Source organism: Poromitra crassiceps (genome assembly GCF_964638095.1).
Source record: "Poromitra crassiceps genome assembly, chromosome: 13".
Classification (NCBI taxonomy): domain Eukaryota; kingdom Metazoa; phylum Chordata; class Actinopteri; order Beryciformes; family Melamphaidae; genus Poromitra; species Poromitra crassiceps.
Window position 1 is genome coordinate 23,055,948 of NC_139644.1, and position 25,078 is coordinate 23,081,025.

The 25,078-nt window shown below is 43.0% G+C and overlaps 4 protein-coding genes across 4 annotated transcripts; 3 read left to right on the forward strand and 1 right to left on the reverse strand.

Annotated features, from left to right (window-relative positions):
* The first annotated feature begins 620 nt into the window (after nucleotides 1–620).
* map3k14a (mitogen-activated protein kinase kinase kinase 14a) lies at nucleotides 621–14,482 on the forward strand. Its single transcript, XM_083650254.1, has 16 exons — nucleotides 621–755; nucleotides 3,106–3,366; nucleotides 3,485–3,566; nucleotides 4,106–4,325; nucleotides 5,646–6,059; nucleotides 6,160–6,294; nucleotides 6,388–6,517; nucleotides 7,389–7,517; nucleotides 10,479–10,583; nucleotides 10,692–10,849; nucleotides 11,098–11,248; nucleotides 11,371–11,694; nucleotides 11,787–11,896; nucleotides 12,448–12,586; nucleotides 12,709–12,809; nucleotides 13,432–14,482. Exons 2-16 carry the CDS (start codon nucleotides 3,114–3,116, stop codon nucleotides 13,591–13,593), a joined length of 2,613 nt encoding a protein of 870 aa, XP_083506380.1. The 5' UTR covers nucleotides 621–755; nucleotides 3,106–3,113; the 3' UTR covers nucleotides 13,594–14,482.
* Nucleotides 14,483–16,355: 1,873 nt separating this feature from the next.
* LOC310787671 (apoptosis regulator BAX-like) lies at nucleotides 16,356–20,341 on the reverse strand. Its single transcript, XM_083649155.1, has 6 exons — nucleotides 20,227–20,341; nucleotides 19,644–19,692; nucleotides 19,371–19,535; nucleotides 19,117–19,252; nucleotides 18,913–19,017; nucleotides 16,356–18,799 (listed from the first exon to the last, which is right to left on the reverse strand). Exons 1-6 carry the CDS (start codon nucleotides 20,255–20,257, stop codon nucleotides 18,701–18,703), a joined length of 585 nt encoding a protein of 194 aa, XP_083505281.1. The 5' UTR covers nucleotides 20,258–20,341; the 3' UTR covers nucleotides 16,356–18,700.
* A 359-nt stretch (nucleotides 20,342–20,700) lies between these two features.
* LOC310787486 (small ribosomal subunit protein uS17) lies at nucleotides 20,701–22,836 on the forward strand. The gene is made up of 5 exons (XM_083648921.1): nucleotides 20,701–20,745; nucleotides 21,268–21,408; nucleotides 21,651–21,726; nucleotides 22,069–22,198; nucleotides 22,634–22,836. The coding sequence occupies exons 1-5, from the start codon at nucleotides 20,731–20,733 to the stop codon at nucleotides 22,755–22,757; spliced, it is 486 nt and encodes a 161-aa protein (XP_083505047.1). The 5' UTR covers nucleotides 20,701–20,730; the 3' UTR covers nucleotides 22,758–22,836.
* Nucleotides 22,837–22,949: 113 nt separating this feature from the next.
* On the forward strand, nucleotides 22,950–24,825 carry LOC310787487 (small ribosomal subunit protein uS17-like). The gene is made up of 4 exons (XM_083648922.1): nucleotides 22,950–23,185; nucleotides 23,424–23,497; nucleotides 23,838–23,967; nucleotides 24,374–24,825. The coding sequence occupies exons 2-4, from the start codon at nucleotides 23,470–23,472 to the stop codon at nucleotides 24,540–24,542; spliced, it is 327 nt and encodes a 108-aa protein (XP_083505048.1). The 5' UTR covers nucleotides 22,950–23,185; nucleotides 23,424–23,469; the 3' UTR covers nucleotides 24,543–24,825.
* The last annotated feature ends 253 nt before the right edge of the window (nucleotides 24,826–25,078 follow it).

Here is a 25,078-nt window from a genome sequence, read left to right on the forward strand (position 1 = left end):
CCACCTAGACAGTGATTATAAAAAGCACAGACTAGATTGATTGGCAAACAGTTCATGGGCCTGTGAAATATAGACAGGCCTAGGGTGTTTTTACTCGGGCTAGACTTGACTAGCAAATCTGTCATTTGTACATGATCTGTTTGGTGTTTGTTTAACCTTGAACACATGTTGTGTTACCATGGTGAAAGCAACCATGACCTTTTCTACTAGAAAACCAACACAACTCTGATAGGCCTGGTGCAAGTGTGTGGCCACAGAAAAAGTACGCGGCTCGCTCTTGTCCATAGTTCATAGTTGATTCTCGCATCTGAGCACAACAGAAGAGGAAGTATAGAGTTTGATATTAAGGGCACTGTTCATACATCACAGATCAACAGATAGATCCTGTCATTTAGAGAGAGGGAAGAGGCGGGGCGAGTAAACCAGCACTGCTGGAGGGAGTGGAGGGAGGGGTGGGGGTGGGGGTGGGGGTGGGGGTGGGGGGGGGGGGGGGTATGGGGAAGTGGAGATGCATTTCCCATAAATTGTCAGCCAATCGCAGCTCCTCCCCCGGCTGGCAGAGAGCCAGGATCAAGCCGAGCAGAGAGCGGTGGCGGAAAGCAGACGCACACAGCACTAGACAGTTAGTGAGAGTCAGAATCTGCAAGGACCCGACGACTAGACCCACCGAGTAGCTCGTTTCACCGTTTGTAGATGTCAAGCTCTTTAGAACGGACACCCAGGAGAGAGACAGCAGCTGGGACTGACCTCTGTCGGTACGTCTAAAGTCTCTGCCCCCCTCACTGTTTGTTTTTTGTGGTCATATAGTAGATTTGTCTCTGCTTCCTGCCTGCTTGAATTCAGTTGGGGTGTGGTGTGTTGAGCTGTGTTTTTGGAGCACCGGTGCATACTGGATGCAGCAGAAGGAAGTGCTAGTTGAATTGCTTTGTTCTTCTAGGTGTACTGTATGTTGGAGCACGTGAAGTCATATAAGTCGTATAAGTTTCTGTGACGAGGGCAGTATAAGTACGATTGTAAATACATTTGTTGGCCTCTCTTTGAAGTCAGTTTTCTAGGGGATCTAGTAGAATTGGCAGAAATTATGAGTCTAATATTTTCGGCAGTCATACTCTCACTGTACTAGGCTACATCACTCTTATAGGGCCTCTATCAAGAGTCCCTGTGTGCAGAAAGGGTCAAGGGCAACACACAGACACACTGATGCAACAAATGGCAACTGTAGCCCCATTACTGTCGACCAATTAACCCCTTCCTCCTTAATTACCTAGATTTAATGCATTTGACCACTTCTGAGATTAAAGGAGTGTGTGTGTGTGCGTGCGTGCGTGCGTGCGTGCGTGTGTGTGTGTGTGTGAGTGAGTGAGTGAGTGAGTGAGTGAGTGTGTGTGTGTGTGTGTGTGTGTGTGTGTGTGTGTGTGTGTGTACTTTATACACACTGCATGTTTTATTTTTCCAACTTCCAAGTCATTAGGAATTAATCGTGTGAAACCTTATTGGAAATTCAGCCTTGCCGAGGCCAATGTGCATTTTTCCATACGGCTGTACTTTACTTCCTGACTGAAGCGTTGCACTGTCTTGCGCCTGGCTGCACAGTTGCAACTGTCAAAAACAAGGCCAGGGTTGCGCTTCCGGCCTCATCTGCCCACCGCAAATTCTCAGTAATTTCCGACATCAAGTTCCGATTATGTCAATCATAATCCCTAATCCTAACCTTGTCAGAGTCAAATATGTCTCATGTTAAGCAAGAAATAAAGAAGCAGATTGACATGTTTTTCACTGCAACACAAAACCTGCCATTGTTCCATTTTAAGTGGGTGCAAAGTTCAGTTGACAGGAGCTAAGGATTAGGTTAGCTCAAGGTAATAAACTGTTCTGCCTTGTTTGATTACTATTGGTGGCCCTGGAAATGACACGAAACTGCTCCTGCTCTTCAACAACAAGCGTGTGCGATCACACACAGGTTGCCGATGTATAATATTGTCAGGTTGTCATCGTATACTGTGATATATACTATCGCCGGGTTGTCATCGTATACTGTGATGTATATTATCATTGGGTTGTCATCGTATACTGTGATTTAGAACACGGCTCTCTCGAATACTCGATTCTGATTGGTCAATCAACAATATTCACCGGTCATTATTTCTCGACAACCGACCGCTGCTCTGCCACACCTGGTATTAATCAGTTGATAAGAGCCTTTTGTCAGCAACCACTAGCCTACTAATTAGGCCAACCAGTTGCAGCTGTGGTGTCTTGTGTGCCAATTACGAATGAAACCACTTTGTGTTGAAAACGCTATTTAAATATTTGAATAATTATTTTTGTCAGATTATTGAATGATTTAGTTGTAGGCCGTGTTCTAAGCGGGATAATGTATATTGAGGCGGTGATTACTGGGAAATAATGACCTTCAGGTGAACGATTAAGCCCTCCGCTGGCGCGTCGGGCTCAATCCACCTGTCGGTCATTATTTCCCCCGTAATCACCGCCTCAATATACATTATCCCTTACTTAGAACACGGCTCTCTTGAATACTCGATTCTGATTGGTCAATCAACAAGATTCACCGGTCATTATTTCTCGACAACCGACCGCTGCTCTGCCACACCTGGATTAATCAGTTGATAAGAGCCTTTTGTCAGCAAGACACTACTAATTAGGCCAACCAGTTGCAGCTGTGGTGTCTTGTGTGCCAATTATGAATGAAACCGCTTTGTCATTGAAAACGCTATTAAAAAATCTATTTGAATAATTATTTTTGTCAGATTATTGAATGATTTAGTTGTAGGCCGTGTTCTAAGCGGGATAATGGATAGTGAGCCGGTGATTACTGGAAATAATGACCTTCAGGTGAATGATTAAGCCCTCCGCTGCGCGTCGGGCTCAATATCACCTGTCGGTCATTATTTCGCCAGTAATCACCGGCTCACTATCCATTATCCCTTACGTATAATATTGTCAGGTTGTCATCGTATACTGTGATGTATAATATCACCAGGTTGTCATCGTATACTGTGATGTACAGTGTAATATCATTGGGTTGTCATCGTATAGGCTACTGTACGTTGGCTTACAGATTGCTCTGTCTGTTTCTACCTCCAGTAGCTGAAATGGCGGTGAGGCAGAGGATTTTCAACTCGACCGCACCATTCTCCGGGTCGTCCCAAGTTCACTTGAAGGGATCCCACCCGAGCTGCCCAACCCCGGACCAGGAGGCAGGGGCACAGGAGGAGGGGGACAAGGAAAGCAAAATGGACATGTCTCATTTACCCTCCGGTCTAAAGAAGGCACTGACACAAGGGACTGCAGAGCAAGTGGGAGAAGGGCCATTGAAGATCTCGCCCTTCATTGCTCAGGCTGTTTGTGAGTATATGGAAGATTCGACTCATTTAAAACATAACATGTAAGCTTGGTTTACTGTGCCTGGACAGAGAATTTAACATTGAGCACCTGCTCTCTCTCTCTCTCTCTCTCTCTCCAGGTGAAACCCAGGACTCCCAAGCATTTAGCCCATCTGGTTGTGAACGCTCCTATGTTCCCTCCCCCAACTGCTTCATCAGCAGGTATGACATTAACTTTACCTCCATAACAAGTCTTCACAATTTCACTCCGCCATCTTATTTTACCATTTAGAATGCACTGGATTGCTCTACACCGTAGTCGGAATTCACAGTTGTAACTAAGTGTTACGTTCCCAGTTTTACCAGGGGAGAAAGGATGTAACATATAACACAACAAACCGGGGGACAAAGGAGACAAGAGATAAATTACAATAATCAGGTTTTTATTACCAAAATAAAGTTAAATGAAAAGGATCAAATCAGATGGACCAACACAGGACTGCTTCCTGAAACAAAGGAAGAGTCACCGATCCACACACACTCTCTAGAAGAGTTAAAGGTTTTGACCGACACCGATCCACAAGTGCTACTGTAGGCCTAAGCACCACACAGCACACAAAGAGTGAGTACACCTGTGCTCTCCTGCACAGGTGCCACAGCAGGGGGGGAGGGCCTGGAGAGAATCAGTGAGCAGAGGCAAACATTAATACAGGCCACAAACACACACCACACCCATAACACTAAGCCTTATCTTTCTGAAGTCCTACCTCCGAGCACAACAACGTGGCATGCCCGACGACTGCCTCCATCCAGGAACCTAACAGCTCCCCGACCCTGAGGAAGAAGGCCCGGAAGAGACAGAAGCGCAAGGAGAAGAAGAAAGAGGAGAAGAAGAAAGAGGAAAAGAAGAGGCGACAGAGACATCGAGTGCCTTCTGGAGTCCCTGAACAAGAGAGCGGAAGTTCTCCTGTCCAGATCCAGGTAAGAGGAACATTGGTTATTATTTATATCCAAGAGAAAGAGATAAAAATGTTCTCTTTGTTGTATGACATAATATGCAGTCTATGACTTTTACTCCTCTGATTGATTGTTATTATACACAGCTGCGTTGTTCAATCATGTGACCTCTTCACTATATCAGGTGAATCAGCTGTATATAAGATGGCGTCTCACCTCTGTATAATTGTCTGACGAAGAGCTAATGTAGCTCGAAACGTTACCACTTGCACTTGGTGCAATAAAGCTATTCAAAAGGAGCCCTTGTAGTGTGCGAGCGTGTTTTCATTTGTTTCATTATTATTTATATCCCACAGATTTATGTAGAAATTGTAAGTTGTAACCACCATGCATAACTAAGTAGACATATTTATTACTCATATATTCTAAAGCAAACTGATGAGGATTGCAATGGTTTCCTTGTGAATCATTTTCAAGGCTAAATTGTGACATTCTTAGGCAGCCTGAGTCTCTACTTCTAGACATCCTGGTGCAAACATTGGCCTTCCTGTGTTGTGGAGGTGAATCACAGAATTGAGACAAAGCTGCCTCTCATGGCCGTGAACGTTGAGCCCCTGAGCCAACTCTCACTGTCAGATCCCTGCCAACATTAGGCTGCGAAGAAGAGGGAGATTTTTTGCGTTATCGGCAAATGCACCCTCCCTAACCTTGCAAGGCAGCTGGATTCACACGAGGTCATGAGATCAGATCACACTGCACCACCTGGCAGCATCAGGTTAAGTTGCAACCCCTCCCCCCCCCCCAATCAGATCTGTCAGCGAACCTCCATCAGTGATGTGATCCGAATATTGTTTTGTCAATTTATGCTGCCTTGTCGAAAAATGCCCATACAACCCTATCTGTAAAGTGGAGACTTGTGGGTATCAGAGATAGAACCCATTTTCATTCCGATATTTTGCAGTGAGAGCTCAAGGGACCCCTTCGAAAATGGCCATGGGAGTTTTTCCCTCGCCAACATTTTGCCTAACTTTGTGTTATTTAGCCCCCTTCCTGACAAGCTAGCATCCATGGTTGGTACCAATGCCGGGTCTTCTAGTTTCATATGACACCAGCTACTTCGCTCTAGCTTTAAAACTGATTAACGGGAGAAATTACCAATCAGGAGCCCAGCAGGAGAAAAGGTTAACAATAGGCAGACTCCCGCGAAGATCAGGACTTGGCAGGTATGCTGGCAGCATCATCACCTGAGAATGAAAGTGGTGCGTCGCCTGGTCTGATCGCCTCGCCTGGTCTGATCGCTTCACCTGGTCTGATCGCTTTGCCGTTTGCCTGTCTCTCTCGTAGGAGGAGGTGTCGGAGTCTCTCGGGGGGAGGAGCATCTGCAGCGCTTCTTTCAGCAGCAGTGTTGAAAGCTCACAGGTGCAGGACAGGGGCCCCCCTCTGTACAGCCGACAGGTCTCCAACCGGGGCTCCAGCTGCACTCCTCTGGGTTGGAGCGAGCAGGTGTGCGGCCCCCTCTCAGACCTTGCTTCCTATGGGCAGGACAGCGACACAGACTCCTCCCTCAGCAGCGTTGGGAACTACACTCTGGCCCTGGCCGGCCTCAGGGGCAGCGTCAGTCAGGGGGAGCGGTGCTACGCAGGCCCCTTTTTCAAAGACGTGGAGCGGGAGGTGTGGGAGGAGGAGGAGGAGGAGGAGGAGGAGCGATCGGCAACCAATTATGGGATCAAAAATGAGGGAATCATCTTTGACAATGAAGTAGGTTGTATTTCACGCCCATCTGAGGATCTCAGCTTAAATTAACTGACTTGACGATTCATTTTAAGTAACCTAACTTCATTTTCTCCTTTTCTATCAGAACATTCAACTTGTGGATTCTGAATACAGGGAGGGGAGGGAGTACTTCCTCTCAAAGTTCATCAAGGAAGGCTCCTTCGGCGAAGTGCACAGTGCTGAAGATGTCAACACAGGCTTCAGATTCGCTGCCAAAAAGGTATCGCAACAGATCCTCCAGCTGTGTCTTTCCTGTATCTAAAGTGTGCTCGTGTCTGATTGCCAACTCTCTTGTTCCTCTCTCTCCTCCCAGATCCCCCTGAAGAGTTTCAGCAGTGAGGAGGTGGGTGCGTGGAGTGCCCTCAAGTCTCCCCGTGTGGTGGAACTCTTTGGTGTGATCAGAGAGGGTCCTTATGTCATCCTCCTGATGGACCACAAATCTGGTAAACAAGCCATACCAAAGACTATAAAAATGGGACCCATTGCCTCCCTGCTTGGCACTCAGCATCAAAGGGTTGGAATTGGGGGGTTAAATCACCATGTGATTCCCGAGCGCGGCGCATGCTGCTGCTGACCGCTTCCCCAGGGGATGGGTCAAATGCGGAGAACAAATTTCACACATTGTGTGACAATCAGTGGGACTTTACCTTTACCTTTACTTTTACTTCTGTCGTTGACACACAGTACATTCTAGTGTCAGCACTCGCTCTCTGATAGTAGGTGCAGCAGAAGTGTCAGCCATTTCCTTTACCCAGTTGCTACTGAGATGGAGGGTGAGGGTGGAAATTTCTGGGTGAGATGTGGTGGGTGGTGTAAATCCATAGAATGAAGGGAGGATCGCACACAGGGCGAATGTACAATTCACTGATTTAACTGTTCATTTGAGCAACATATGAAGAACACAAAACATTTTCGGCTGGGATGCAAGAAAAGATTATATTATATATATATATATATATATATATATACGGTATATATATTCATATATTCTGTATATATATTCATATATTCTGTATATATATTCTATATATCTATATATATATCTATAATGCAAGAAAAGATTATATATATATATATATATATATATATATATATATATATATATATATATATATATATATATATATATCGGTATCTCGATCTATCTATCTATCTATCTATCTAAACACAGTGACATACCTATTGTCACCTACCCCCCCTCTTTTCTCTAAACCAGCTTTCTCCACAGCCCTAAAGTGGTTGTATCATAGCGTGTGTATCTCATCAGATGAACTCCATTGTGGCCCTGGCCCCTGACCTCCTCTGTTATTCCAGGCTCCATGGGCCAGCTGATAACGGAGCGGGGCCGGCTACCCGAGGACCTGAGCCTCCACTACCACTGGCAAGTCCTGGCAGCGCTGGAGTACTTAGTGAAGAAAAGAGTGGTGCATCTCGACATAAAGGGTAAGTCAAGCTAACTGCTGTTTTCAAAACATTACTCCAACAGATGTATGTGACACTATAGCCATGGTTCCCAACAGGAGTTTAAGTCAGGATTGTGTGAATAAAGTCAGAATTCTGAAAATAAAGTTAGAATTCTGAGTTTAATGTCAGAATTATGAAAAAAGAAGAAGTGGTAATTCTGAGGAAACACAGTCAGAATTCTTCTGAGATTAAAGTCAGAAATCTGAGAAAAAGTCAGCATTCAGATTTTAATGTCAGAATTCTGAGAAAAACTGGAATTTGAATGTCTGGGGTCCCTAGATTTTTGTGATGTCAAAGTGGGGTCACAAGCCAAAAAGGATGCAAACCCCTGCACTATAGTAAAACAAACGTTCAAGTCTTATCTATCTGAGTTGTTATACTAAAAAGTCAAGATTTCTGTGGAGCCGCCCCCTTGAAAATGTATCAGATCTTTTGAAAGTGTATGCTTTACTCATTACCAAAGTTTGACATACCTATATCATAACTGAAGTGAGTCATTCTTGTTATTTGAGGTAAAGCCTAGTGGTTTTACCTCAGATAACCTGAATCAAATTGACAACACTAAATAATTGTTGAGATAGGCATGTAAAGAGCACTCAGCCATTCACCCCCAGTTCTTTCTTACATTTCTTTTTCAGGGGGAGCCTTCATGAGCTAAGCAGCTTATAATGAGAAATGATCTATATTTTATCAGAAATATTTTGCTTTTCCCAATGCAGTAGAGAATTTAAAGAATCCTTGAAATGTAACAAAATGTATGTTTTTGACAAATATTTGACAAAAGGTTTGAGAGAAAACTTGCAATATTATTTGTTTAACAGTAATTATACACTACCAGGCAGAGGTTTGGACATACCTGATTGAAAGTACTATGTTTTCATTATCTTAAAAGCCATTTTGGACATATGCTTAAATCAGTGGTTCTCAACTGGTGTAGCCTCAGGACCCACTATTTTCCTTGTCATGAAGTCGCGACCCAAATTTCAGATTTTTTTTTAAACCACTCAAAATTTATTGCACAAAAAATAGCGCATTAATTTAATACACAATGCCTTCATGCACTGTTATAAACCTCAAATGAACAAAAAAGTGCAACAGAAGTGCAACTAGGGCTAAAAACCAATTGAAATAAGGCAGACTTGAATTACAGGCCTATATGTTTTTAAATTTAAACAAGTCAAACTGGTCATGCTCAGGAAGTCTTATTTGAACTGTATGAAATATGAAATAAAAGGCAGACTTATCTTGAATTACATGCCTATATGTTTTTAAACAAGTTAATAATAATAATAATAATAAAACAAGTTAACCTGGTCATGCTAATCCAGTTTCAATAGTCTGAATTTAACTAATATGAAATAAAAAGGAATCACAGGCAGGCTATATGCTTTTTAGTTAAACTGGTCATAACTTTTAATTAAACTGGGGCCATGCTAATCCAGTTTCAATCATCTGAATTGAACTAAAATTAAATATGAAATGAAAAGGCAGACTTCTCTTGAATTACAGGCAGAGCATAGCTTCAGCTTGTTAAACAAGTAAAACTGGTCAGGCTAATCCAGTTTCAATAATCTGAATTTAACTCAAATGAAATATGAAAAAAAAAAAAAAAATGGCCAATGTCCGCGACCCAATCAAAAGTCGCGACCCACCAGTTGAGAAACGCTGGCTTAAATGCTTGAAATTTGCTTCTTAGACAAATGTTAAGTCGATGCCTATGTATGAATTTCTTACCAACAGCCTTTGCCTTTCGACCAAGGTCAAGTGCATCTAGTGTAAAGAATCAAGGTGGTTTTTACATTTTTGGTCACTGCATAATTCCATTTTTGTTATTTCATAGGTTTGAGGTGGCCACTATTATTAAAAAATAAATAAAAAAGTGTGACCAAACTTTTGACTGGTAGTGTAGGTCAAACTGAGTTAGCAGAACTGATGGCACAACAGAACGTGTCGGCTTGGCTTTTGCTTGTTATAGTACTTGGTGGAAAACAAAACAAAAAATACAGAGAAAATACAAGCCAGATATCTGTTTAGTTTTCATCAGAGTAGTTTTGCAGGTCTTGTTGCAGCTGTTGTGTGGAACACAAATGTCATAGACATAGTCTAGATCTCATCTCCAGCACCTGTGTTGTGAAACCAGACCAGCACAGAGCCAGGCTGGGAATTTCCCACAGTGACTCACCGCTGCTGTTGTAGAGACCGCGCATGCGCACACCAGAGCAAAAGAAAGGGAGAGCAAGACAGAGAGGGGGATGGGAGGAGGAGTAAGTAGTTAGCGAGAGGGGGGTGGGGGTAAGTACAAGGAGAGACACTGCAGAAGAAGAAAACACATTGCAAAAAGGTAAGAAAGAGAGAGAGAGAAAACAGATAGAAACAATGAGCAAGCGAGTAAGAGGAAGACCAAGAATCAGATCAAAACTGGCAGACAAACGACACAATATAGGCTGTTAAAGCAAAGCTCAGGCGCCACCTGGTGTCAAGATAAAACAAGGTGACATTGCCAAATCCCTTCACCTGCTGTCTGTTACTAGTCTCCACATTCATTCCACATTAAAGTGTTGTGTACAGCAGCAGTCCCTCACACTTTTTCCCCCTCCTAGGATGGTCCCGTGATCTAGGATGGTGAAGGATGGGTTGGGTTTAGGCATGAGGAGTGGTGATTGGTTGGGTTTAGGCGTGAGGAGTGGTGATTGGTTGGGTTTAGGCATGAGGAGTGATGATTGGTTAAGGTGAGAGTAAAATATGAGGAGGCAGAGTAGGGTGGGTCATCGCGGCCGGAACCATCCTAGGGGGAAAAAAGGATTGCGTCCCTCACTGATTTAATATTTCCCTCTCTTATTTTGCCTACTGGGCCTTCAGACCACTTTCTGTCTGTGCAGCTACACTGTTGCTAAATATGTCATCCACAAACCAGCTGAGTTTCATATCTGTTCCTCACAGCTGACAACGTGTTGCTGTCAGAGGACGGTCGAGACACCTTCCTGTGTGACTTTGGACACTCAGAGAGACTCGACAATCATGGACAGAGCCTCAGCGGGTCCAAAGGTAACGCAGTGCAACTTCAGACATTCAAGTCTACATGTATATATCATGTACTTTGTCGCTGACTTCTATGTGTCAATCCTCACTGTTTCCCAATCTAACTGAACGCAGATCTGAAGGGCACGGAGACTCACATGGCCCCTGAGATTGTAAATGAGCAACCCCGCGGAGCCAAAGCAGATGTGTGGAGCACCTGCTGTATGTTACTGCACATGCTCAATGGGTGCCCGCCTTGGACGCGTCAGTACACCTGTAGACTTTACCTGAAGGTATCCTTCACAGTGACACACACACTACCCGCTGTTTCATCACAGTATAGGACCTTTTCACAGCAACCGTTTTGAGGTGGTAAAGCAGGTAATAACATTAATGAGGGTCTTGGCACTGAAACACCTAAATGGAATGGAACCATCAGTATTGGTTACACCTGCTTTACTTCCTGATTTACCACCTCAAAATGGTTGCTTTTAAAAGGGCCTATTCACATGAGACCATGACCATATTTTGATGGTTACAGATCGCCCACGAGCCTCCGCCTCTGAGAGAGATCCCTCCTGACTGCAGTCCATTCACGGCTGAAGTTATAAAGGCAGGACTTCAGAAAGACCCAGTTGTGAGAGCATCAGCATCCAACCTCAAAGAAAGAACAGCTAGAGCTCTGAGAGATGGTAACCAAAGCTGCACTGCAGTGTTTCTCGCATCAGCGTTCACAACAGCCAATCAGTGCAGATAATGTTGCGTCAGCACCACCAGCCACATGGGTTAAGCTGTTGTGTTTGTCTGATTCCAGTGGGAGGACTGACCAGCCCAGCGAGGGGACCCTACACAGAGCCCCTGCATATCATTGGCAAACCTCTCGACTCCCTGCAACACCCCGCCAGCGGAGTCGACTCTGACTCAGAGTTTGAGGAGAAGGTGGTGATCTCAGGGGGGCAGGAGGAGCTGGGGGATGATGATGATGATGATGATGAAGACGATGCAGAGAATGAGGGTGATACGAAGTCAGAGCAAGGCTCACCTCTACGTCTGCAAACGCTCCTCTCTGAACCAAACCACCAGATGGGCAACGTTACCACCACCGTCTCGGAACTTGAGCTACGCAAACTGGAGCGAGGTGAGGTTTCTCTCTCAATATCCTGCATGTTTTTCTTTTGTCATGTAAAAAGACTGAACCCTCCTCTGCATTGTATGTCTGTTTGAATGCAGATTTCTACCTGAGCAGTCTGTCCCAGCTGCACTCTGCTGAGATACAGGAGCAGCTGTTGTCCTGCCTCAGCAGTGACTGTTACTCCAACCGGGAACCATGGGACAAAAAGGTAATCCAGTGCACATCTCTAATTTAGCCCATGGCAGTGTGCAGTGCATGGTGGGAGTATGTGAGAACAAGTAAACAAGGATCTGAGTGCAGTGCAATCATGATCATGTTAATGCTGCAGAGCTCCAAAGTGGGGAAATTGGTATTGACGGAAAGTTCTACATCCCAAGTTTGAAGCACTGTAGCAGGAGAATGATAAGAGTTTGGATAATAATTAATAATCCCAACACCTGTTATCATTTACTCTCACTCTGTACTTCATACTGTCTCAAATGAAGTTAGTGCCTTCTATAAATTGCTGTGACACCCACCTTTTCAAATTAGTGAAATGCAGAAAAGGTGGAAAGAGATCCTAAAAATACATTTATAGATCTCTGGTGCCATTGCAGGGTGAGAATTATCCAACAAAATCTGAAAATTTAGCATAGTATTTTAATCTGTCCTAATACCTAATATCTGTCCATGTACCAAAAATACTATTTGTTTCTTGGCTAAAGTATCAACAAACCAACTGTCCTGCTTGTGTTCCTCTTCCTTTACCCCATATCCCAGGACTCTGGCCGCTGGTCCATGAGCCCAGGAGATGACTACAGCTCAGGTGTGTTCTCCTACAACAGTCAACCAGATGGACAGGTTTCCGGTATGGACTGGTTGGGTCACACGCCGCTCCCACCACCTTCCTGTTTTGAGGGTGAGACAGACGTCACTCGTGTCTCTTCTTTTAAAATGCCAAATATTGTACCCGACTCTCAGTGACATCATGTGCTTTGCCCTCATGTCATGTGTCTCTCTGCTGCTCTGTGATTGGCTCAGGAGTGGACGTCTGCATCAGCGACTTCAACAGGAGAACCATCCGGATCAGAGAGACGCGCCGCGTGAAGGTGGGACACATCGCCACTGGAATCAGCGATCAGGTGGGGGCTCGCACACCATCATGCCTCCGTGCAATTACTCATGTTTGTCCATCTTGGACAGTAAGTACGAGGTTACATTCGTATCATACCTATAGTCCATGAGTCAGTATGTTTGGTCGGTACCATCTGGGGGGAATAATTTTCATTGTGATTTTTGGCATGGTCCACACCCCTAAAATATCTGATAACATTGCAGAGGTGGCGTCTAAATGTGTGTTATCACTCGATAAATAACCTCGTGCAAAACACACTTTTCAAACCTATTAGTCGAGGGACTTAGGGAGATATGAGGCTAAGTTTGTGCAAATCAAGTCTAAAAGCACCAAATTTGGCCCAGAAGTAGCCATGAGCATGCTCTAATGATTTAGCGAGAGCTAAGTGTACTTAGCCTCATATCTCCCTAAGTCCCTGGACTAATAGTTTCCGAAAGTGTGTTTTGCATGAGGGTATAAATCAAGTGACAACATACATTTAGAGGCCACCACTGCAATGCTATCACATATTTTCTAACTCTAGGGGTGTATACCTTTCCAGAAATCGCTATGAAAATGTATACCCCCAGATAGTGGCCCAAATTTGGGGTCCTGGCTCACAGACTACTATGCGTGTCCCTCGCCTGTAGATCTCCGAGAGGGTTTTCACCTTGGAGACCCAGGAGGGCCAGCAGGTCGCCCACGATGAGGAGGTGCAGGAGTCCGGGCTGAAGCTCTGCTGTGTTTCTGCGGCAGACTTCAGCCCCGCCTGGAGATGGAGGATCAGAGACGGGTTGCTGGAGACGAGATAGAGCCGACAACTCTCACCGAATTCCATTCCATTTGTTTTAAATATGTGCCGTTTGTATGTCTGTCAGTGTGCTAGGAACATGTTTTCTTCAGGGGAGAATGTTTTTGTCTTTCAAAGTATGTCTGTCTTGAAAGTTTTAATGTCAGAGTGAGTGGTGTTTCTTTAGCCTTTTAGTTGTTTTTATAGCACTTATGACCCAATGAAATCACTGAGCTTATGTGACCACTAGGATGTTTACATCTGTTATGCCTCTTGCTTGTAGCTTATTTTATATCAATAAATAAATAATAACGATTTGGCAGAGAGTATGATGCATTATTGACATCAGTGTTCAATATTTACTGTCGATAGTTCAACCTCATTAGTTGAAATCATCCTATTCAATATTAGTTAACTCACAATCCGCAGGATGACTTTGAACATGATTTACGGTCATCCGATTGATAAATTACTCTATAAGGTGGTTACTTTTGGTTTACTTTATCTCCCAAATCCATTGTATGAATTAAGATTGAGCTTGCCGTTGTTCCGTTCATAGACCCTAAATTCAATAGCATTATTGACAACAGTAGTCATTACTTAAAACTGTGTAGACTTTGTGAGCAAAATACACAAATCAAATATAATGCTCATGTCTCATAATACAAATAAATTATCACCTGTTTTTTTTCAGTTAATGGTAATTTTTGTAATGAGATTACTATAAATGTGAAATATACTCATTCCAACTATGATGCAGATCTAGTCAGAAGTTAGGAAGTTAATTCTCTGGCTCAATAAAGAACATTTGAAACAAAAATGCTTTATTTTCATATTACATACAATGTCAAACATGTCTCTGCATGAAGGTTTTCGCAGAGGTGGTGAGCTCCTGCTCAAGGAGGCTACCATCACTGTAGCCTAGGTAAACCCAGCCACCACGTGACCTGCTCTCTCAGTTCCCAGTCACTATCATAGTAATAACATAACATAGTGACTGAGAACAGGTCTGAGAGCAGGTCACGTGGGGGATGGGTTTACCCAGGCTACCATCACTGACCCTCGGAACCCACTTTAGGGCTGCGCTGCATCTGGCAATCCAACAATCCATCCAATCTTACAAGACTTGTGGAAACATCGCCATCCTTTATGAGAATACAGAGTGCTTGTGAGCCAATAGGGCATGACCGCCCAATCTTCCTTTGTTTTGGCCTGCCATGGTTTGAAAAATAAACAATCAGAGGCTATAGCGGGATCATATTTAAAGCTAGAGTGATGACACTTCTAGAATATGAAGCTTTTTGACAATCAACTCTGCAAATTAATAAAATTACTGTTAATCAGATAAAAGATTGTTTTTATCATTTTTTTAATTTATTTTAGCTTTAGAATGTAAATTGTCTAAAATATAATACATTTTAATGTAATGTAATTTCACATAACAGATATTTGGCCCATGGCCCTCAATCCAGATACATTTTTGGCCCTTCGTAGGAAAGAATTTGGGCACCTCTGCAATGGGGTTTATGACCTCTACAAAGAGTCAAGTCTTTATCCAGTAGGCTACTTGTGGCCAAAGCTGATGAGTTGGGATGGCCCAGTTTCATCAGGAGACATTCTTGAGGCCTAGGATAGTGAAATAGAAAATACTACATCTTAACCAGATCAGTTTGCCCTGTTGCCATGTAGCCTATAGGTTCTGACCTGGATCAACCCAACTGCAGTCACTCAGGAAGGTCACATTTTGTGAAGAAGGTGCACGGCTGGCTTAGGTCCCTCACCATGGAAATAACCCAGGGAAAGGAATGTGCTACTGGTCATATCTAGGGTGATCCCAACCAACAGCTATCAATGACATGGCTTGAGCTATATGCTGCACTGATAGCACAGCTTTCAAGCCTGTTCAGCCCTGAAGATCACAAAGTTCCACCTGTGGTCGACTCTAAGCATGTATTTACCTCAATTCAGTCCTGTCAGTTTAAGTTAGTCATGAGAAATGGGATCACAGAAATATAAGAACTGACAGATGCCCTATGCTTGGCACTAGGCTACTGCAGAGTGCAGATGATGTTGTCTAACCAGGGGCACGGGAGAGTCATTCGGCACACAGACCAGACCACCGTTTCTACACACACAGAGTGTTTCCTGGCCACAGCTTTGAGAGACTAGCCACCACCAGATCCCCATGTCTATCAGCATTGTTAGTGGCCAGATGCCATGGTGAGGTACCTTCACGGGGAAATGGAGAAGGTCCCTCAGTAAAGGAGTATAGGTCAGCAGCCAGAGCATATTGAGAAGCTTGCTTTACAAAATTCTGTCTGGCTGTGTGAAAACCTGTACCTTCAGGTTTGTTTGATGCTCAGCTACTGTGTGGACATTCTGGACCAGTCAGCCAATAACAAAGATCTATACATTGTGCTTGTAACTTGTTCTATCAAGTCATTTAATGACATAAACTATATTGTAGTATAATGATACATTATTGACTGTTCAATCTCATTATTGTTAAAACCATTCTATTCATTGGTTAATTTACAATCCACAGGATGATGCTGAACATGATTCTCGGTAATAAGTGATAGTTGCTCTGTAGTACTGTATTCTGATTACTTTTTCTCCCAAATCCATTATGAGGTCTGACTGAATTGACCATTTACAATAACACACAAAAATTAACAAAAAAATAACATACAAAATCATGTTTACTCTAAGGCCAGATTTGGCAGTTATGAAGTCTTAAAAATGTTTTATTTCCATATTACAACATACAATGTCACTGCAAAAAGATGTTCAAGGAAACTGGAAACAGAATTTACTCTTACAAATGTGATAGAAAAGGTGAAATTATCAAAGTGATTTCAGAGTAAAAAAAAAAAAAAAAAAACACCAAGGCACTGACAAACAAGAACAATGTATATAAAAAGCTGTGTCGGTACAATTGTAGTTTGAACAATTCACTTAAAAATACAGTACTTTGACATACATTATGTCTAGAGCAGGGGTTTTCAAAGAAGTGAGTTGGGCCTCCTAAGGAGGGCTCTAAACAGTTTCAGGGGAGGCTCAGTGAATGGAAGTGAAAAAAGATTACCGGTATGTTATTAAGAGATCACCACATAGAATAGCCTAAATGTGTGATTTGGTTAAAGATAGTTCAGAGATACAGTATTTCTGGGGAAGTTTACGGTTTTTTGCACTTTCCCACAGTAATAAACAAAAAATAAATGCCTTTGTTCAGACAGACCTTTTTATGTATTTGGTATAGTCTAAAGGCATGTCAACAGCAATATCAGACTATATTGGCTGAATTTGTTGAGTAGCAATGGGATTGAATAACATCATTGTGATGGGGGGGGGGGGGGGGGGGGGCTTTGTCTGAGTGAGGGGAGGCCCACAGTCTCAGGCTTTGAAAACACCTGGTCTAGAGTGAGGTAAGCATCTGTGGGTGACGCACAGTGCTTTCCGTGTCTGCAGTGCAAGATGTCTTTTAAAGACCCCATAACATGTCATTCAGAGCTCAGATGTGTGGCTCTGTACAGTATCTCTAGAGGCAGTGAAGAAACAAGATTGTAGTCCAGCGCATTTACTCCGTCTTTCTGACGTGCCTTTTTTTTTCAATCACGCTGATGAGTTTGTATGCATATTGCTGTGGAAACAAGTCCTTTACTGTCGACGGTGGCACCTCAAGCTTTCTGAGGGGTGTCAACCAAATAGTTATCCACTGACAAATGTCTTGGACGAATTCTGTCCCCACACCCCACCCCAAGTCAGCAGATCATTAGATTTACACAAGTGAACACTCAAGACACATGCAAAAATGCATACTCTAGCATACAGATTATGAGATGGATGGAGGATGGATGGGAAACTGCAGACGCAAAAATAAAAGTGCAACGGAAATAATTCACTGAAGAAACTAGGGCTGGGCGATAAGGATGAAATCTATAACACAATAATAAAAGTTTTTCCCCCAGTCAATGTATCAATTTACATGACAATATGGCTAACGTATAGAGCTCAACAGTCATGTGACCTTCTGTGACGTCTCCCGGTCCGGAAGAGAATTCCCTATTCATTTTCTCCATAAACATTTCAAAAAATCCTTATTTAACAAGTTTTAAACCTGGAACCAAGCCAACCAGCGACCTACTAAATCATGAGTGACCATAAAACATTTCACTTGGAGAAAAAACAAAAACGTGAAAAAAAAATCTGATTTACCGGTATATATATTTTTTCCACTTTTTTATTGTTGCTCCAAGTTAAATATTTTATGGTCACTCACGATTCAGTAGGTCACTGGTTGGCTTGGTTCCAGGCTTTAAACTCTTTATATAAGGATTTTTCAAAATGTCTATGGAGAAAATGAATGGGGAATTTTCGGATGGAAAAGGCACTGAGGAAAAGTGGGCTGTCACTGTTGAGCTCTATGCAACATCAAGTTCATCAAATCAAAGTCACGTCCATCCCATTGAACCAAATGCTAATGGTGGGCATGTCAAACAAAACTGACATTTTCAAATAACATCCTTTAAAATGTTTCATACAATGTTGCGTTTTTAAGTCAAATTTGCTTGCTATCAATTTAGACAGACGAATTGTGTGTCATATCCCAAAATCACCATATCAACGTGATATGATTCCACTGAAGTCAAACAATAATATTTAATTATTGCCCAGTCCTAGAACAAACTGTGAAGTCCATCTCAACTAATGGGTAAGCTGAGACAGAGATACATTTTTATCAGGCCTTATACCTTTAAACAATTCAGGCAGCAACTAAGTATGCAGTGACTTGTTCATTTGTACCAACAAAAAAATAAATTAATTAAAATGCGAGCCCTGGCAGAGTCTGTCTCTCCACCTCCTCTGCTGTGCATGTAATCAAGCACTGTTCACATCCTCAGTGGCATATGGATCATGGGTGCAACCATTCAATCTAATTCCCAATCCTTAGACAGGAATGGGAGGTGCAAACTAGAGTGGTTCTCTGCATCCAAATGCAAGTTCTCTCAGTCCAACTTGTTCACTCAGCCATAACTTGTCTCTTCTGTCCTCATAATGTTCCTTCATGTTTTCCTCATTCCTATCTCCACGTCTTCTCATCGCCATCCTCTCTGCTCTTCAAACCCTCACAGCTTGCGAATGACCAGAACAGTGGTGAGAACGCCAGCCAAGAAAACTCCCACCGTTTGCCAAGTGGGAGTGCCAAAGTAGGAACGAATGCCCTCCTTAAAAAAACGACAGACACAGATGTTAACAACAGTCGTCAGTCACAGCCAGAGTTGAGTCTATTGACAATAGATCAATGTGTTTGAACTGTATTTCTAAGCTGGTTCCTTACCCAGCCACCTTGATCCCTGATCCAGTTGATCACATTTTCACGGAGGTAGTCCATAGTCCAAGCGATAATGGTTCTGATGATATCCGGAACTTGGGTCACCACCGCCTGAAAACGGTGAGTGGGAGATGTGTCAGGATTCGGATCTGTTATTCAATAGTCAGCCCACCGTATTGGGGACAAGTACAACACAGCTGCTTCACTCACTTTGATGACCAACCGACAGGCAAAGTAGAAGAGTGCAACCACCCTGCCCCAGTTGATTTTTCCATCAGAAAACATCTCAACGGCAACTTTCATGAAAACATCCTTCGTTGGACAGAGTGCAGAATCGTTTATCATCCTGGGGAAAATACAGGTAGATTGATTACAGAATAGTTGCACAGACATGGATGGTGGAACACTGGAATTCATAATTCTTTTGGCCGGAAAACGGATGAAAATACAGCACAACCAGATACCTTTGGAGTTGAACATTTCCATCCAGCTCATCTCCAATGTTCTGCAGGCACATGGCAAGCTTCTTGTGGTTTGGGTCACAAAGCTCTCCTCCACCCAGCTGTGCCCGGGTCACTACAGCTACAGCATCGCTGTCCCCATGGCGACGAACCCGCTCAAAGATGAAGCTATAAGGGGAAACAGACAAGACATAGATAGTAACTAATAGTTATGGTAACGTTATATTTGCACAGGTAAATAAGGTACCAGCTGACACAGACTGTATAAATACTTACTCCTTTAGCAAAGCAGTTCCCACTTCCAGTACCTGATCTTTGGCATTCCCTGAAAGACAAAGGTGTTTACGTTATGTTTGTGTTTTTCCACGTAATTTACCTGACGCAAATGTTCAACATCCACGTCAAACGTAGCTGAATTACCATTACCACAACATTAGCGCTACATAGACTGAGCGGGATTTTCGCAGGTAGCAAGTTGTGGCTAGATAACTTTTAACGTTAGCTACCACGCCCGGGAAACAGACAGACATCGACATCCTCAAGGTGAAACGCTGTAGGGTGCTGATATCTGTTTGTGGTTTTGTTCAGCCAGACATGTTCGCGACAGTCACTGTCAGAGCTGTGTACGTTAACGACTGTGAAGCAAGTTGAAAAGGCTAATGTAATGTTGCGCTAACGCTGCTAGCAATGATGCTAACACCCGTTCAGCTAACATTGTTTCCAGCAAGTAACGTTAAACAAGCTACAATCACAAAACAATATTTACTGGTTCAAGTGTCAGATTTTCTATGTCTGCCATACGGTTGAAGTCGGTGTCACGGCCAGTTTAATGTTATAATAATGTTGTTGTTGCTCGCACCTGAATCACCTCCTCCCGTCGGCGATGCCATCTTGTTAAACGTCTGTGCGATACTGCTTCCGTGTAGTCATGTGAGAGACTAGTCGGTATTTGTTTATGGCAACCGAAGAGCGGCTGCTGGTGAGATCATGTGCTGATTCCTATCGTCTTCAAGTCAAAGGCGGTGGATTGGTTTATGTACAGCGATCTCATGAGTTTGGTAGATCATGTCTGCGCATCAGGGCTGCGCAGCGCGATCACAGTCAGGTCAACATCAAAAGTATTTTGTGTGTGTGAGAAAATGGGCTGCACATGTACTGCATACTTGGGATAATGTGTTATAAACTGATAAAACACTTAAACAAACACAACGGCACGGGTGAGCGACTCGTGTGGCTTTGTGGCTAAATTATGTGTATTTTACATTTTCTTGCACCTCGCCCTCATAAACGTCATTTCCTGCAGCTCATAGTCTTCCGCCCGTCGCGCGCATGCTCAGGCCTCTTTACGACTCGCCTGGCGAAGATGGCGGACGCACAAGTATGTTCAGCAAAACGGCGTGGTGAATTTAAATTGTTATAAGTAGTTTCGCAAAAATATTTGTCATCGTATACAAAGCTTGTACCCTTATATGAGGAACATAGTCGGTACCGAGCCATTTCCAGCCACTTTCGGGCCTTTGCGTGTCCGCGTGCAGCCGAGTGTTGTCCAAGCCGAGCTCAGATAGCCAGGATGCTAGCGTTAGCTAGTTTAGCCTGCTACACGTTAGCATTCGTGCGAACTACTAGGTCTTCAGTTGCCCCTGAATGTAATTGCCATTACCCCTAGCGACCAGAAAAACAATTGATTTTACTGTCATTTGAACGAAGCATGGTTTAAGTTCATTTTTCCTCACATTTGGCAATCGACACTCTTGACGAAATCGCTAGGCCGGGCAACGTCGATACAAGCTACTCATGTCAAGAGTTGAGCACATCAATTAAGTTAGCTACCGTAGTTGAGTGGTTCTTGGCTGAGTAGCAACACATGAACCTGCTGACCTGCTTGTGTTTTGTCCCACAGACTGAGAGGGCTTATCAGAAACAGCCCACCATCTTCCAGAACAAGAAGCGTGTTCTGGTCCCTGAAGGTGGCAAGGAGGTGAAGGAGAAGCTCCCTCGTTACCACAAGAGTGTTGGTCTCGGCTTCAAAACCCCAAGAGAGGTAACTTGAAATGATCCAGAGCATTTGAAATAATCTAAAGGTCTTGACCTCTTGATTTCTCGCTTTATGGAAGCTGCAAATGATGCTTTTCTCACGATGGTCTTCCAAGCCTGCTGGGTTCTGACGACAATGCCTTTTGGCAACACTGATGCAGTCTGATATAATGTGCCCTGACTTCACTGTTGGAAATATGTCTGATGGACGTCACGTTATACATTTAATATTGTCTTTGTTTTCACCAGGCTATTGATGGCACTTACATAGACAAGAAATGCCCCTTCACCGGAAATGTCTCCATCCGTGGCCGTATCCTCTCTGGTCAGTTTGCAAGACTTTTAAGCACACTTAACACAAGCTCAGAATTGCCTCTTTCCCCGAACTTGTCGCTGGTCTGCAAATGATGTTTTTCTCACGATGGTCTTCCAAGCCTTCTCGGTTCTGACGACAATGCCTAATGGCAACGCTGATGTAGTCTAGTGACAACCTCTGTGATACAGTGCAGTTTGAAGCACTTTCTAAATGTCCTCTCCAATGTTTTGATGACGGGGTTTGAGTGCTTTCTATACTGTCATGTCGCTTGAAGCACAGAAAGCTGTTGATTTCTATACTCTAGTATTTGAGCTGTGATTCTACTAACTTTCTGTTATGTCTTGTCTGAAGGTGTGGTGACCAAAATGAAGATGCAGAGGACCATCGTTATCAGACGCGACTACCTGCATTACATCCGCAAGTACAACCGCTTTGAGAAGAGGCACAAGAACCTGTCTGTTCATCTGTCCCCTGCCTTCAGGTACAAGGCTTAACCTTCTGTCCTTTTTCAGTTATGACAGTCATGAAAAATCTTAAGGTCCACACTCTAAAATGGTTAGGAAGTAAATTAATTTCATTCATGTGCAGCTAACCTGTTGAATACATTTCAACATCAGTCTTTGTAGTTGTGAGATCATTTTTTTGGACTGGTCTTCCAAGTATAACCTTATATTTGGCTGCAAGTGATGTTTTTCTCACGATGGTCTTCCAAGCTCACAAGGCTTTGACGACACTGCCTTATGGCAATACTGATGCAGCTACGCTTCACACCCATTGTTCAGGCATACTGGTATCTACAGAATGTTAACGTAATCACACTAAATATTCTCAGACAGAAGTCCCTCGTTTATTGGTTCCCGTCACGGGAACCAATAAACGAGGGACTTCCTGTCTCATTACGGTCTTTTCTCTGCAGAGACGTCACGGTTGGCGACATTGTGACTGTCGGAGAGTGCAGACCACTCAGCAAGACTGTGAGGTTCAACGTCCTCAAAGTGACAAAGGCTGCTGGAGCCAAGAAGCAGTTCCAGAAGTTTTAGGTGTGAGGTGACTGGGCAGGAAAGCTGTAATTGGCCGACTGTTTAAATGTCAAAATAAAGAAAACATTGTCTAAATGCCTTTTCTGACACTTGTCTTTCTTCAGGCTCACTCAAATGTCATCTCCGTTAATTTTCAGGGTTGTATCGAAGTGTGACATTCTGATTTCTTTTTTTCCATCAAGTTTTGGCTAATAAGTGCAATATTTCATCTGTTATGCTAATCCATAGCATAAACTGATTTGGTGATACACTGCATATTAACAGTTGTTGAAAGATGCTGTAATGTATAATCCTGATTGAAGTACTTTAAGGGGAGGTTTCCATTGTACAAGAAGCGTGTTCTGGTCCCTGAAGGTGGCAAGGAGGTGAAGGAGAAGCTCCCTCGTTACCACAAGAGTGTTGGTCTCGGCTTCAAAACCCCAAGAGAGGTAACTTGAAATGATCCAGAGCATTTGAAATAATCTAAAGGTCGACCTCTTGATTTCTCGCTTTCTGGAAGCTGCAAATGATGCTTTTCTCACGATGGTCTTCCAAGCCTGCTGGGTTCTGACGACAATGCCTTTTGGCAACACTGATGCAGTCTGATATAATGTGCCCTGACTTCACTGTTGGAAATATGTCTAATGATGGAAGTTATACATTTAATATTGTCTTTGTTTTCACCAGGCTATTGATGGCACTTGCATAGACAAGAAATGCCCCTTCACCGGAAATGTCTCCATCCGTGGCTGTATCCTCTGGTCAGTTTGCAAGACTTTTAATCACACTTAACACAAGCTCAGAATTGCCTCTTATCCCTTAACTTGTCGCTGGTCTGCAAATGATGTTTTTCTCACGATGGTCTTCCAAGCCTTCTCGGTTCTGACGACAATGCCTAATGGCAACGCTGATGTAGTCTAGTGACAACCTCTGTGATACAGTGCAGTTTAAAGCACTTTCTAAATCTCCTCTCCAATGTTTTGATGACGTGGTTTGACTGCTTTCTATACTGTCATGCCGCTTGAAGCACAGAAAGCTGTTGATTGCTATACTCTAGTATTTGAGCTGTGATTCTAACTTTCTGTTATGTCTTGTCTGAAGGTGTGGTGACCAAAATGAAGATGCAGAGGACCATCGTTATCAGACGCGACTACCTGCATTACATCTGCAAGTACAGCCGCTTTGAGAAGAGGCACAAGAACCTGTCTGTTCATCTGTCCCCTGCCTTCAGGTACAAGGCTTAACCTTCTGTCCTTTTTCAGTTATGACAGTCATGAAAAATCTTAAGGTCCACACTCTAAAAATTGTTAGGAAGTAAATTAATTTCATTCATGTGCAGTTAACCTGTTGAATACATTTCAACATCAGTCTTTGTAGTTGTGAGATTATTTTTTTGGACTGGTCTTCCAAGTATAACCTTATATTTGGCTGCAAGTGATGTTTTTCTCACGATGGTCTTCCAAGCTCACAAGGCTTTGACGACACTGCCTTATGGCAATACTGATGCAGCTAAGCTTCACAACCATTGCGTCAGGCCTACTGGTATCTACAGAATGTTAACGTAATCACACTAAATATTCTCAGACAGAAGTCCCTCGTTTATTGGTTCCTGTCTCATTAATGTCTTTTCTGTGCAGAGACGTCACGGTTGGCGACATTGTGACTGTCGGAGAGTGCAGACCACTCAGCAGGACTGTGAGGTTCAACGTCCTCAAAGTGACAAAGGCTGCTGGAGCCAAGAAGCAGTTCCAAAAGTTTAGGTGTGAGGTGACTGGGCAGGAAAGCTTTAGTTGGCCGACTGTTTAAATGTCAAAATAAAGAAAACATTGTCTAAATGCCTTTTCCTGACACTTGTCTTTCTTCAGTGTCACTCAAATGTCATCTTCATTGATTTTCAGGGTTGTATCGAAGTGTCACATTCTGATTTCTTTTTTTTCATCAAGTTTTGGCTAATAAGTGCAATATTTCATCTGTTATGCTAATCCATAGCATAAACTGATTTGGTGATACACTGCATATTTACCTTTGGTGAAAGATGCTGTAATGTATAATCCTGATTAAAGTACTTTTAGGGGAGGTTTCCATTGTATGATGCAATTTATTACTATATATTAGATATAGCTATACTTTTTTTATGAACATTACCAGTTTGTGAACATAAAATATGTTGTGATAAATCTATTTTACACCAAATACTTTCTCTTGGCTTATTGAAGGGCATCATTACTTTAATCAACAATAAAACATTTCTGAAGGAATGTTCATGTATGCCAAGATTCAGAGTGAATGGAACAGATCTTGAATTGGTGACTTTTTGGTAACATCTGTGTTTTGATAAACGC